This window comes from Monodon monoceros, unplaced genomic scaffold, assembly GCF_005190385.1.
Source record: "Monodon monoceros isolate NGI ecotype Baffin Bay Population unplaced genomic scaffold, NGI_Narwhal_1 Super_Scaffold_16, whole genome shotgun sequence".
Lineage (NCBI taxonomy): Eukaryota > Metazoa > Chordata > Mammalia > Artiodactyla > Monodontidae > Monodon > Monodon monoceros.
The window spans coordinates 111,262,016-111,276,560 of record NW_021703772.1 but is presented as its reverse complement, the minus strand read 5'-3'; the positions used below and the strand labels follow the sequence as shown (position 1 = coordinate 111,276,560).

At 38.3% G+C, this 14,545-nt stretch overlaps 1 protein-coding gene across 3 annotated transcripts in view; it reads left to right on the top strand.

Moving 5' to 3' along the window:
- OCA2 (OCA2 melanosomal transmembrane protein) overlaps positions 1–14,545 on the top strand; it is a 271,619-nt gene that overhangs the window by 20,035 nt on the left and 237,039 nt on the right. For 2 of the 3 annotated variants that reach the window (XM_029225951.1, XM_029225952.1), the window contains exon 2: positions 2,595–2,888. In XM_029225951.1, the coding sequence (XP_029081784.1) occupies positions 2,641–2,888 (248 nt within the window). In that variant the 5' untranslated portion in view covers positions 2,595–2,640. The remainder of the gene's footprint in view (positions 1–2,594; positions 2,889–14,545) is intronic. The other variant, XM_029225950.1, reaches the window with a different exon arrangement.

Genomic DNA, 14,545 nt, shown 5'->3' with positions numbered 1-14,545 from the left:
TGGCTGATTCCATCAGTGAAGGAAGAAAGAGGCAAATTCAGTAGCTGAGACTAGAAAGGAGGGAAGGTATATAGGGATTTAGGGAGGGAGGTGGAGGAGAGCAGGAGTGAAAATTGACTTGGGAGATGCAGTAGGATTGCTGGGCAGTGCTGGGACCCACTGAGAACCCTGCATGTGGAGGCCAGGTGAGACCAGCAGCAGCACCCAGGGTTCTCCTTGGCCACATTCAGCCACTTAAGTGGAGGTTCAGAGTGGGCAAGTCAGGTTTGGGGTCTTGCCACGTGACAGATAGACTCCAGGGTGGCCCCCATGATCCCCACTGTCTGGTGTTCACACTCTTGTGTGATGATCCCCTGCCCTGGAGTGAGGGTGGGACCTTTAACTGGCTTCCAACCAATAGAATATGGCAAGGGTGATGGATGGGATGTTACTCTTTGACGGCTACATTACATGAAATTCTTCCTTGTTAGTTGGCTCGCTCTGGAGACTCTTGCTGTTCCTTGATGAAGTGAACAGACCTGTTGGGATTCACATGGCAAAGAGCTGCAGGAAGCCTGTAGGAAGTGAGGGTGGTCTCCAGCCGACAACCAGCAAGCAGCTGGGTCCTCAGTCCTGCAGCCACTGGGAAGTGAATTCTGTCAGCACTGAGTGATCTTGGAAGCTGATTCCCAGTGCAATGACACTTGAGAGCCTAAGCAGAAGACCCACCTAAGCCTGCCACGGCGACCCCTGAGCCACCAAAACTCTGAGATTATAAATGTGTATTATTTTAAGCTACTTATTTTGTGGTAATTTATTATGCAGTAATAGAAAACTCATATATCTTGTGAACTTGACAGAATGTAAGAGGAGGCAAATAAAAGGAGGGTGTTTGCTGGACCACAGAATCTCAACTGGGAAAGGGGAGTGAGGACGTGTTGGCTGACATGGGAGCAGGCAAGTGCTGGAGAGACACTCACAAAACTGAGAGCCCAGGGTGTAGATGGTGAAGCCAAAAAATAACAGCACGTGTAGCAGTGGGTGGGAGGGATGGGGAGAGAGAGAGAGAGACCTTAAGCTGGGGCCCAAATCGTTGAAGAATGAAGGGGGGACCTGGCCAGGAAGACAGTAGTCAGTGTAGTAAAGGTTGGGTGGTGTATTCCAATGGCAGCTGGAGTACGTTAGGGAGGGGAGAAGACGGCAGTGGAGAGCTAAGAGAATAACTCTGTTAAAGGGAGAGAGTGGGACCCAGTGTGTGATGAAAATGTGGGGTCCCTTGTTCAAAAAGCAGGAAAAAGTGCCGTTAACAGTCCTACAATATAAAAGATTTTCTTTTCTTCCACAGTCTCTTGACTTGTCATGGTGTTTTAAATTGGTATTCTAAGTAAAGAAAAATTAAAAATTTAAATTATTAGCATACATTTTATTGTTCATCTGTATATTGTGCAACATCAGTTTAAAATACAAATATGAGAGCATTTAACTTGTAGGTGGAATCACGGAAGTCACACAAGTTGTATTTTCGTGTAGTTCAAATGTGCATATGGAGTTTATTCTTACCAGGTGATGGAAACATTGTGTGAAACTAACTCTAATATTTTTGTTTTGTCTTTTGATACAAGTACATTCTATCAACACTCTCTGCCACCTTCTTACTGATGAGTAAATCATCTTTTCAATGTAAGTTGTGGGTTAAAGTAGGGAAATCATAGCAATAAGAAAATAGTAGGACTTCCTTGGTCATTTGTGTTTCTTCAAAAGCTGTTGCCTTTCTGTATTTAAAGTAAATTCTTGTTCCATCAGAAAGTGTGGGCTTTTGGGCTGTGAGCACCCCCCGCCCCCACTTACTCAGTTGTAGACATAACACACTGACCTTGTACCTGCTTGGACTCCCACACATCCTGGGTCCTCCAGAATTTGTGATCATGGGGCATTGCGAGCCTCTGTGAATTGGGTGACAAGGAGTGGTGGACCCATGAATTGTACTCACTTCACCCAAATGTAAACAAATAAAACGGTAACGGGTTAAAACATAATCCCAAAAGCAGGACACCATAACCTTGCAAGTATAGTGATTTTTCTCATTTTTGTAATAGGTATTATTATTTTCTCATTGCAAGAGTATTAATTTTCTAGATGCAAATATCATTAAAGCTGTAGCCTAGACAAAGAAGAAAGCCTGAATCATCTGTACCTCTGCCACACAAAGGTAGCCATACTTTAGAGGCTGTGTCTTTTTGGTTTTCTGTTCTATGTATATTCTAGGTACATATTTATTTCAAGAGATATATCCCAGTGTATCAATGGCATTTACTATATTTTAAACATTTCCCAATGTCAGTATCTCTAGAGGATATTTATGTTTGCATAGTATTTCCTACTATGCACATATCACAATTTACCTAACTAATGCTCTGTTGTTGAATAGTTAGGTTACTGCTAGTGTGAAATGTGCTAAAATGTTCGTTCTTGGAGATGAACATACAATTTTTTCCATATATTAGATGCTGAGACATGGGAAGGGCCTTGTTATAAGAAGTGTTTCTACTGTACCATTCAGTAGTATGAATTTCCCAAGATAAAAATGATATTCACAGTTTGCTTTTTATCAACAGTTGTTTCTTTCTGGCTGACTCTAGTGAGAAGAGTGGCAACAGAAACATGCACCTAGAGAACAAAGATGGCAGGCTGACTTCTGGTATGCTGGAGATAGAGATACATCAGACATCAGCTCCCATGACTGCTGGCTTGGGAGGGCCGGGACTGGTGGGACTCAACACCAGCAACCATAGGCCACAGCAGGGAGACAGCAAGGCAGACTCCCTGAACCCCTACCCCAGTGGGGGCCCTGGGCAGAGCTGCTGGGCTCCTGTGGACCAGAATTTTGGTTCATTCCTCGCGAAGTGGAGGTGAGTTTAAAACAATTTTATCTTGTGAATGTGGAATTTACAAATACTGGGTTTTCTTGAGCATAGTTCTCTCACATTTTTTGTGGGAAAAATTTCCAGATATTCTGCAAGAATCTTTCCAGCAATAGATCACTTTCCTGACCTGTTTTGAATGAATGCTACTTCTAAAATGCGGCTAATGTAAATCCAAAAGATAATAAAAATAGAAATAAGATCAGTTACATCACCTGTGTAAGTATTTTCTTAGAGCTATTAAAATCAGGGTATAGGTACACAGAAAGCAGGAAGGAAGAGTGTGTTAAGTTATCTAGTGCCATGCAACAAACTCCAAAATTCAGAATCTTAAAACAACACATGTTTATTTTCTCACAGTTTTGTGAGTCAGGCATCTGGGCATGGCTTAGCTGGATCCTCTGCTCAGGGTCTTTTACAGGCTGAGAACAAGTGGTCAGCTGGGGCTGGCTGACCACGGTTCAAGTGGGCAAGGTCTGCTTCCAAACTCATCTGTGTGATTGTTGGCTGGGCTCAGGTACCCCCGGGCAGATGGACTGAGGTTCTCAGTCCCTTGCCAGGAGGCCTGCTCCATCGGGGCAAGCATGAGAGACAGTTCTTTGTAACCTAATCACAGACGTAACTCCCCATCACTTTTGCTGTGTGGGCCCATACTGAAGGGGATGGGATCACACAAGGGTGTGAACACCTGGAGTGGATCACTGGGGGCATGTAAGAGGCTGCCTGCCACAAAGGTAGAGGAGAGGAGGAGAGAAAAATTGTGAAAGGCTAAATGGACCAAAAATATGACTGGTGTTTTCTATAGAAAACTATGTATGGAGCCCTCCTAGGTTATCTATATCTTCTCATTGTTTACAACTGATCCGAAAACTGATGACAATGCAAATGATTCTCATCCCAAGAAGTACATTTGAAGTGTGTCTGATGGAATGAATTGTCCAGTTTTACACTGAGTTTTTAATTCAGTTCAACATTTCTAATTGCCTATATATGTGTGGTTTCTTTTTCTTATTGGTTTCCTGTAATTAATGAGTTAAATAAAATATTTGATATGTGTTCATGTCACATATGTATGGCAGTCATGATTTTATCTTCTTTTTATACTTACAGTTTTATTGAGATAAATTGACATATAACACTGTGCAGGTTAAAGGTGTACAGCACGATAATTTGACTTACATACATCATGAAATGATTACCACAATAAGTTTAGTGAACATCTGTCATCTCATATAGATACAACATTAAAGAAATAGAAAAAAATTGTTGTCCTTGTAATGAGAGCTCTTAGGACTCATTCTCAACAACTTTCATATACAACATGCAGCAGTGTTAACTATAGTCATTGTGTTGTATATTACATCCCTAGCACTTATTTATCTTGTAACTGGAAGTTCATACTTTTTGACTATCTTCATCCAATTCCCCCTCCCTAAGCCCCTGACTCTGGTAACCACAAATCTGATCTTTTCTGAGTTTGTTTATTTTTTGAAGTATAGTTGACCTACCACACCATGTTAGTTCCTCATCCACAACATAGTGATTCAATATTTCTATATATTTCAAAATGATCACCACAAGTCTAGTTACGATCTGTCACCATACAAAGATATTACTTAGTTATTGACTGTAATCCCCATGCTGTACATTTAATACTGTGACTCATTTATTTTGTAAGTGGAAGCTGTACCTCTTAATCTCTCTCACCTGTTTCTCTCTTCTCTCCACACCCCTCCGTCTGACAACTAACACTTTGTTCTATCTGTGACTCTTTTTCTGTTTAGTTATATTTGTTCATTTGTTTTGTTTTTCAGACTCCACATATAAGTGAAATCATACAGTATTGGTCTTTCTCTGTCTGACTTATTTCACTTAGCATAATACCCTCTAGGTCCAACCATGTTGCTGCAATTGGCAGTACTTCATTCTTTTTTATGGCTGAGTAATATTCCATTGTATATATATATCTGTATATATACATACACACCACATCTTCCTTTTTCAGTCACCTATTTTTGGGCACTTAGGTTGCTTCCATATCTTTTTTTTTTTAAATAGATTTGAATCTCCTTTTATTTTTATTTATTTATTTATTTTTACATCTTTATTGGAATATAATTGCTTTACAATGGTGTGTTAGTTTCTGCTTTATAAAAAGTGAATCAGTTATACATATACATATGTTCCCATATCTCTTTCTTCTTGCGTCTCCCTCCCTCCCACCCTACCTATCCCACCCCTCCAGGCGGTCACAAAGCACCGAGCTGATCTCGCTGTGCTATGTGGCTGCTTCCAACTAGCTATCTACCTTATGTTTGGTAGTGTATATATGTCCATGCCTCTCTCTCGCTTTGTCACAGCTTACTCTTTCCCCTCCCCATATCCTCAAGTCCGTTCTCCAGTAGGTCTGTGTCTTTATTCCTGTCCTACCCCTAGGTTCTTCATGACATTTTTTCCCTTAAATTCCATATATATGTGTTAGCATATGGTATTTGTCTTTCTCTTTCTGACTTACTTCACTCTGTATGACAGACTCTAGCTCCATCCACCTCACTACAAATACTCAATTTTGTTTCTTTATATGGCTGAGTAATATTCCATTGTAAACATGTGCCACATGTTCTTTATCCATTCATCTGATGATGGACACTTAGGTTGTTTCCATCTCTGGGCTATTGTAAATAGAGCTGCAATGAACATTTTGGTACATGACTCTTTTTGAATTATGGTTTTCTCAGGGTATATGCCCAGTAGTGGGATTGCTGGGTCATATGGTAGTTCTATTTGTAGTTTTTTAAGGAACCTGCATACTGTTCTCCACAGTGGCTGTATCAATTTACATTCCCACCAACAGTGCAAGAGGGTTCCCTTTCCTCCACACCCTCTCCAACATTTATTGTTTCTAGATTTTTTGATGATGGCCATTCTGACTGGTGTGAGAGGATATCTCATTGTAGTTTTGATTTGCATTTCTCTAATGATTAATGATGTTGAGCATTCTTTCATGTATTTGTTGGCAGTCTGTATATCTGCTTTGGAGAAATGTCTATTTAGGTCTTCTGCCCATTTTTGGATTGGGTTGTTTGTTTTTTTGTTATTGAGCTGCATATAAATTTTGGAGATTAATCCTTTGTCAGTTGCTTCATTTGCAAATATTTTCTCCCATTCTGAGGGTTGTCTTTTGGTCTTGTTTATGGTTTCCTTTGCTATGCAAAAGCTTTTAAGTTTCATTAGGTCCCATTTGTTTATTTTTGTTTTTATTTCCATTTCTCTAGGAATTGGGTCAAAAAGGATCTTGCTGTGATTTATGTTATAGAGTGTTCTGCCTATGTTTTCCTCTAAGAGTTTGCTAGTTTCTGGCCTTACATTTAGGTCTTTAATCCATTTTGAGCTTATTTTTGTGTATGGTATTAGGGAGTGATCTAATCTCATACTTTTACATGTACCTGTCCAGTTTTCCCAGCACCACTTATTGAAGAGGCTGTCTTTCTCCACTGTACATTCCTGCCTTCTTTATCAAAGATAAGGTGACCATATGTGCGTGGGTTTATCTCTGGGCTTTCTATCCTGTTCCATTGATCTATCTTTCTGTTTTTGTGCCAGTACCATACTGTCTTGATTACTGTAGCTTTGTAGTATAGTCTGAAGTCAGGGAGCCTGATTCCTCCAGCTCCATTTTTCGTTCTCAAGATTGCTTTGGCTTTCGGGGTCTTTTGTGTTTCCATACAAAGTGTGAAATTTTTTGTTCTAGTTCTGTGAATAATGCCAGTGGTAGTTTGATAGGGATTGCATTGAATCTGTAGATTGCTTTGGGTAGTAGAGTCATTTTCACAATGTTGATTCTTCCAATCCAAGAACATGGTATATCTCTCCATCTATTTGTATCATCTTTAATTTCTTTCAGCAGTGTCTTATAATTTTCTGCATACAGGTCTTTTGTCTCCTTAGGTAGGTTTATTCCTAGGTATTTTATTCTTTGTGTTGCAATGGTAAATGGGAGTGTTTTCTTGATTTCACTTTCAGATTTTTCATCATTAGTGTATAGGAATGCCAGAGATTTCTGTGCATTAATTTTGTATCCTGCTACTTTACCAAATTCATTGATTAGCTCTAGTAGTTTTCTGGTAGCATCTTTAGGATTCTCTATGTATAGTATCATGTCATCTGCAAACAGTGACAGCTTTACTTCTTCTTTTCTGATTTAGATTCATTTTATTTCCTTTACTTCTCTGATTGCTGTGGCTAAAACTTCCAAAACTATGTTAAATAAGAGTCGTGAGAGTGGGCAACCTTGTCTTGTTCCTGATCTTAGTGGAAATGCTTTCAGTTTTTCACCATTGAGGACGATATTAGATGTGGGTTTGTCATATATGGCCTTTATTATGTTGAGGAAAGTTCCCTCTATGCCTACTTTCTGCAGGGTTTTTATAATAAATGGATGTTGAATTTTGTCGAAAGCTTTCTCGGCGTCTGTTGAGAGGATCATATGGTTTTTCTCCTTCAATTTGTTAATATGGTGTATCACGTTGATTGATTTGCGTATATTGAAGTATCCTTGCTTTCCTGCAATAAACCCCACTTGACCAAGGTGTATCATCCTTTTAATGTGCTGTTGGATTCTGTTTGCTAGTATTTTGTTGAGGATTTTTGCATCTTTGTTCATCAGTGATATTGGCCTGTAGTTTTCTTTTTTTGTGACATCCTTGTCTGGTTTTGGTATCAGGGTGATGGTGGCCTTGTAGGATGAGTTTGGGAGTGTTCCTCCCTCTGCTATATTTTGGAAGAGTTTGAGAAGGATAGGTGTTAGCTCTTCTCCAAATTTTTGATAGAATTCACCTATGAAGCCATCTGGTCCTGGACTTTTGTTTGTTGTAAGTTGTAAAATCACAGATTCAATTTCAGTGCTTGTGATTGGTCTGTTCATATTTTCTATTTCTTCCTGGTTCAGTCTCAGAAGGTTGTGCATTTCTAAGAATTTGTCCGTTTCTTCCAGGTTGTCCATTTTATTATCACAGAGTTGCTTGTCGTAATTGCTCATGATCTTTTGTCTTTCTGCAGTGTCAGTTACTTCTCCTTTCTCATTTCTAATTATTTTGATTTGAGACTTCTCCCGTTTTTTCTTGATGAGTCTGGCTAATGGTTTATCAATTTTGTTTATCTGCTCAAAGAACCAGCTTTTAGTTTTATTGATCTTTGCTATTGTTTCATTCATTTCTTTTTCATTTATTTCTGATATGAGTTTTATGATTTCTTTCCTTCTGCTAACTTTGGGTTTTTTTTGTTCTTCTTTCTCTAATTCCTTTAGGTGCAAGCTTAGGTGGTTTATTCGAGATGTTTCCCTTTTACTTAAGGTAGGATTGTATTGCTATAAACTTCCGTCTTAGAACTGCTTTTGCTGCATCCCATAGATTTTGGGTCATCGTGTCTCCATTGTCATTTGTTTCTAGGTATTTTTTAATTTCCTCTTTGATTTCTTCAGTGATCACTTCATTATTAAGTAGTGTATTGTTTAGCTTCCATGTGTTTGTATTTTTTATGGATCTTTTCCTGTAATTGATATCTAGTCTCACAGCGTTGTGGTCGGAAAAATACTTGATACAATTTCAATTTTCTTAAATTTACCAAGGCTTGATTTGTGACCCAAGGTATGATCTATCCTGGAGAATGTTCCATGAGCACTTGAGAAAAATGTGTATTATGTTGTTTTTGGATGGAATGTCATATAAATATCAATTAAGTCCATCTTGTTTAATGTAATCTTTAAAGCTTGTGTTTCCTTATTTATTTTCATTTTGGATGATCTGTCCATTGGTGAAAGTGGGGTGTTTAAGTCCCCTGTTACTTTCAATTTCCCCTTTTATGGCTGTTAGTATTTGCCTTATGTATTGAGGTACTCCTATGTTGGGTGCATAAATATTTACAATTGTTATATCTTCTTCTTGGATCGATCCCTTGATCATTATGTAGTGTCCTTCTTTGTCTCTTCTAAAGTCTTTATTTTAAAGTCTATTTTGTCTGATATGAGAATTGCTACTCCAGCTTTCTTTTGGTTTTCATTTGCATGAAATATCTTTTTCCATCCCCTTACTTTCAGTCTCTATGTGTCTCTATGTGTGAAGTGGGTCTCTTGTAGGCAGCAAATATATGGGTCTTGTTTTTGAATCCATTCAGCCAATCTGTGTCTTTTGGTGGGAGTATTTAGTCCACTTACATTTAAGGTAATTATCGATATGTATGTTCCTATTCCCGGTTTCTTAGTTGTTTTGGATTCGTTATTATAGGTCTTTTCCTTCTCTTGTGTTTCTTGCCTAGAGAAATTCCTTTAGCAGTTGTTGTAAAGCTGGTGTGGTGGTGCTGAACTCTCTCAGCTTTTGCTTGTCTGTAAAGGTTTTAATTTCTCCATCAAATCTGAATGAAATCCTTGCTGGGTAGAGTAATCCTTGTTGCAGAGTTTTCTCCTTCATCACTTTAAATATTTCCTTCCAGCCCCTTCTGGCTTGCAGTGTTTCTGCTGAAAGGTCAGCTGTTAACCTTATGGGGATTCCCTTGTGTGTTATTTGTTGTTTTTCCCTTGCTGCTTTTAATATGTTTTCTTTGTATTTAATTTTTGACAGTTTGATTAATATGTGTCTTGGCGTATTTCTCCTTGGATTTATTTTGTATGGACTCTCTGTGCCTCCTGGATTTGATTAACTATTTCCTTTCCCATATAAGGGAAGTTTTCAACTATAATCTCTTCAAATATTTTCTCAGTCCCTTTCTTTTTCTCTTCTTCTTCTGGAACCCCTATAATTCGAATGTTGGTGCATTTAATTTTGTCCCAGAGGTCTCTGAGACTGTCCTCAGTTCTTTTCATTCTATTTTCTTTATTCTACTCTGTAGTAGTTATTTCAACTCTTTTATCTTCCAGATCACTTATCCGTTCTTCTGCCTCAGTTATTCTGCTATTGATCCCATCTAGAGTATTTTTCATTTCATTTATTGTGTTGTTCATCGTTGCTTTTTTCATATTTATTTCTTCTAGGTCCTTGTTAAATGTTTCTTGCATTTTGTCTATTCTATTTCCAAGATTTTGGATCATCTTTACTATCGTTATTCTGAATTCTTTTTCAGGTAGCCTGCCTATTTCCTCTTCATTTGTTAGGTCTGGTGGGTTTTTATCTTGCTCCTTCATCTGCTGTGTGTTTTTCTGTCTTCTCATTTTGCTTATCTTACTGTGTTTGAGGTCTCCTTTTTGCAGGCTGCAGGCTCGTAGTTCCTGTTCTTTTTGGTGTCTGTCCCCAGTGGCTCAGGTTGTTTCAGTGGGCTGTGTAGGCTTCCTGGTTGAGGGGACTAGTGCCTGTGTTCCAGTGGATGAGGCTGGATCTTGTCTTTCTGGTGGGCAGGTCCACGTCTGGTGGTGTGTTTTGGGGTGTCTGTGGACTTATGATTTTAGGCAGCCTCTCTGCAAATGAGTGGGGTTGTGTTCCTTTGTTGCTACTTGTTTGGCATAGAATGTCCAACACTGTAGCTTGCTGGCCATTGAGTGAAGCTGGGTGCTGGTGTTGAGATGGAGATATCTGGGAGATTTTCACCATTTGATATTATGTGGAGCTGGGAGTCTCTTGTGGACCAGTGTCCTGAAGTTGGCTCTCACACCTCAGTGGCACAGCAGTGACTCCTGGCTGCAGCACCAAGAGCCTTTCATCCACATGACTCAGAATACAAGGGAGAAAAAGTAGAAAGAAAGAATTAGTAGAAGTAGAAAGAAAGAAAGAAGAAAGAAAGAAAGAAAGAAGATAAAGTAAAATAAAATAAAGTGAGATAAAATATAATAAAGTTATTAAAATAAAAAAATAATTATTAAGAAAAAACATTGAAAACAAAACAAAACAAAACAAAAAACGGATGGATAGGACAAATGGTGGAAGCAAAGCTATACAGAAAAAATCTCACACAGAAGCATAACATACAAACTCACAAAAAGAGGAGAAGGAGAAAAAGTCATAAATCTTGCTCTCAAAGTCCACCTCCTCAATTTGGGATGATTCGTTGTCTATTCATGTATTCCACAGATGCAGGATACATTGACCATTGTAACTAATGCTGCAATGAACATAGGAGTGCATATGTCTTTTCAAATTAGTGTTTTCATTTTTTCCAGATTTATTCCCAGGAGTGGAATTGCGTTATCATATAGTAGTTCTATTTTTAATTTTTAAAGGAGCCTCCATACTGTTTTCTGTAGTGTCTGCATCATTTTACATTCCCACCAACAGTGTATGAGGGTTCCCTTTTCTCTACATCCTTGCCAAGGTTTGATATTTATAGATTTTTTGATGATAACCATTCTGACAGGTCTGAGATGATATCTCATTGTGGTTTTGATTTGCATTTCCCTGATGATGAGTCATGCTAAGCATCTTTTCATGTGTCTATTGACCATCTATATGTCTTATTTGTAAAATTGTTTATTCAGGTACTCTGCCCATGTTTTTAATTGGTTGTTTTTTGTTTTCTGTTTTTTTCTTTTGATGTTGAGCTGTATGTGTTCTTTCTATATTTTGGATATTAATCCCTTATTTTGATATACCATTTGCAAATATCTTCTCCCATTAAGTAGACGGACTTTTTGTTTTGCTGATAGATTCCTTCACTGTGGAAAAGGTTTTTAATTTGATGTGTACATTTTTTTTTGCTTTTGTTTCCCTTCTCTGAGGAGACACATCCCCCAAAATATTGGTAAGACAGATGTCAAAGAGCATACTGCCTATGTTTTCTTCTAGAAGTTTTATGATTTCGTGTCTTACATTTAGCTTTTAATTCATTTTGAATTTGTTTTTGTATATGTTGTGAGAAAGTAGTCTAGTTTGGTTATTTTGTAGGTAGCTGTCCAGTTTTCCCAATACTATTTATTGAAGAGCCTGTCTTTTCCCTGTTGTATATTCTTGACTCTTTTGTCATAGATTAATTGCCCATGTAAGTGTGGGTCCATTGTGGGCTATCTCTTCTGTTTCATTGAGCTATATATCTTTTTTGTATCTTTTATGTATCTTTTGTGTATGCTGTTTTGATTGCTGTAGATTTGTAGTATAGTTTGAAATCAGGGAGTGTGATACCTACAGTTTTGCTCTTTTTAAAGATTGTTTTGGCTATTTGGGATCTTTTATGTTTCCATACAAATTTTAGAATTATTTGTTCAAGTTCTATGAAAAATACTATTGGTATTTTGATAGGGATTGCACTGAATCTGTAGATTGCTTTGGGTAGTATGGTCATTTTAACAATATTAATTCTTCCAATCCCTGAGCACAATATACCTTTCCATTTGTTTTTGTCATCTTGAATATCTTTCATCAACATCTTATAGTTTTACCTTCTTGTTTAGAGTTATTCCTAGATATTTTATTCTTTTTGATGCAGTTGTAAATGGGATTGTTTTCTTGCTTTCTCTTTCTGATAATTTGTTGTTAGTATAAAGAAATGAACAGATTTCTATATATTAATTTTATATCCTGCAACTTTACCAAATTCATTGATGAGCTCGAGTAGTTTTTTGGTGGTGTATTTAGGATTTTCTATGTATTGTGTCATGTCATCTGCAGTGACAGTTTTCCTTCTTCCTTTCCAATTTGGATTTCTTTTATTTCTTTTTCTTGTCTAATTGCTGTAGCTATGACTTCCAATATTTTGCTGAATAAAAGAGGCTAGAATGGACATCCTTATCTTTTTCCTGATCTTAGAGGAAATGCTCTCAGCTTTTCACCATCGAGTATGATGTTAACAGTGGGCTTGTCATATGTGGCCTTTATTATGTTGATGTATGTTCCCTCTATACTCACTTGTTTCAGAGTTTTTTTTTTATCATGAATAGATGTTGAATTTTGTCAAAAGCTTTTTCTGCATCTATCAAGGTGATAAGATGATTTTTGTTCTACAATTTTTTAATGTGGTATATCACTTTGATTTGTGGATAATGGGCATCCTTGCACCCCTGGGATAAAACTCATTTGATCATCATGTATGATCCTTTTAATGTATTGTTGAATTCTGTTTGTAATATTCTGTTGAGGATTTTTGCATCTATATTCATCAGTGATATTGGCTTGTAATTTTCTTCTTTTAAAAAAAGAAGGTATCTTTGTCTAGTTTTGGTATTAGGGTGATGCTGGCTTTGTAGAAAAAGTTCAGAAGTGTTCCTTCCTCTTCAGTTTTTAAGAAGAGCTTGAGAAGGGTAGATGTTAATGCTTCTTTAAATGTTTGGTAGAATTGACCCATGAAGCCATCTGGTCATGAATCATTGTTTGTTGGGAGTTTTTAAAAATTGCTAATTCAGTTTCATTACTGATAATTTATCTGTTCATATTTTTTATTTCTTCCTGATTCAGTCTTTAGAGGTTGTACATTTATAGGAATTTGTCCATTTCTTCCAGGTTGCCCATTTCATTGTTTGTAGTAATCTCTTATGATCCTTTTTTTTTGTGTGTGGTACACGGGCCTCTCACTGTTGTGGCCTCTCCCGTTGCAGAGCACAGGCTCCGGATGCGCAGGCTCAGCAGCCATGGCTCATGGGCCTAGCCGCTCTGCAGCATGTGGGATCTTCCCTGACTGGGGCACAAACCCGTGTCCCCTGCATTGGCAGGCAGACTCTCAACCACTGTGCCAACAGGGAAGCCCTCTTATGATCTTTTGTATTTCTGTAACTTCTTCCTTTTCATTTCTGATTTTATTGATTTGTGCTCTCTCTCTTTTTTTCTTGATGAGTTTGGCTAAATGTTCATCAATCTGTATATATATTTATACATGCTTATTTTAAGTTACTGATTTCTTAAGTTTGAATGCTTTTTTTTTTTTTTTTTTGCGGTACGCGGGCCTCTCACTGTTGTGGCCTCTCCCATTACAGAGCACAGGCTCTGGATGCGCAGGCCCAGCAGCCATGGCTTCACGGGCACAGCTGCTCCGCGGCATGTGGGATCTTCCCAGACCGGGGCACGAACTCATGTCCCCTGCATCTGCAGGCGGACTCTCAACCACTGTGCCACCAGGGAAGCCCTGAATGCTTTTTAACAACCCTGCATTTTTACTCCCTTTCAACATTTACTGTTTTTTTTGTGTGTGTGTGTGTGTGTGTGTGTGTGTGTGTGTGGTATGCGGGCCTCTTACTGTTGTGGCCTCTCCCGTTGCGGAGCACAGGCTCCGGATGTGCAGGCTCAGCGGCCATGACTCACGGGCCCAGCCGCTCTGCAGCATGTGGGATCTTCCCTGACTGGGTCATGAACCCGTGTCCCCTGCATTGGCAGGCAGACTCTCAACCACTGTGCCACCAGGGAAGCCCAACATTTGCTGTTTTTGACATCAGATTTTACATCCTTTTGTTTTGTGTACCCCTTAACTACTTACTGCAGACATAGATGATATTACTGCTTTTGTAAACTCCTACTATCTTTATAAGTGGTTGATCTACTACCTTAACTGTATACTTGCCTTTGCCAATAAGATTTTTCCTTTGGTAATTTTTATATTTCTCATTGTGGCCTTTTCTTTTCTGCTTAGAGAAGTCCCTTAAAGGTGGTTTGCTGGTACTAAACTCTTTTAGATTTTGCTTGTCTGTAAATCTTTTGATCTCTTCATCAAATGTGAATGAAAGCCTTGCCAAGTACAGTATA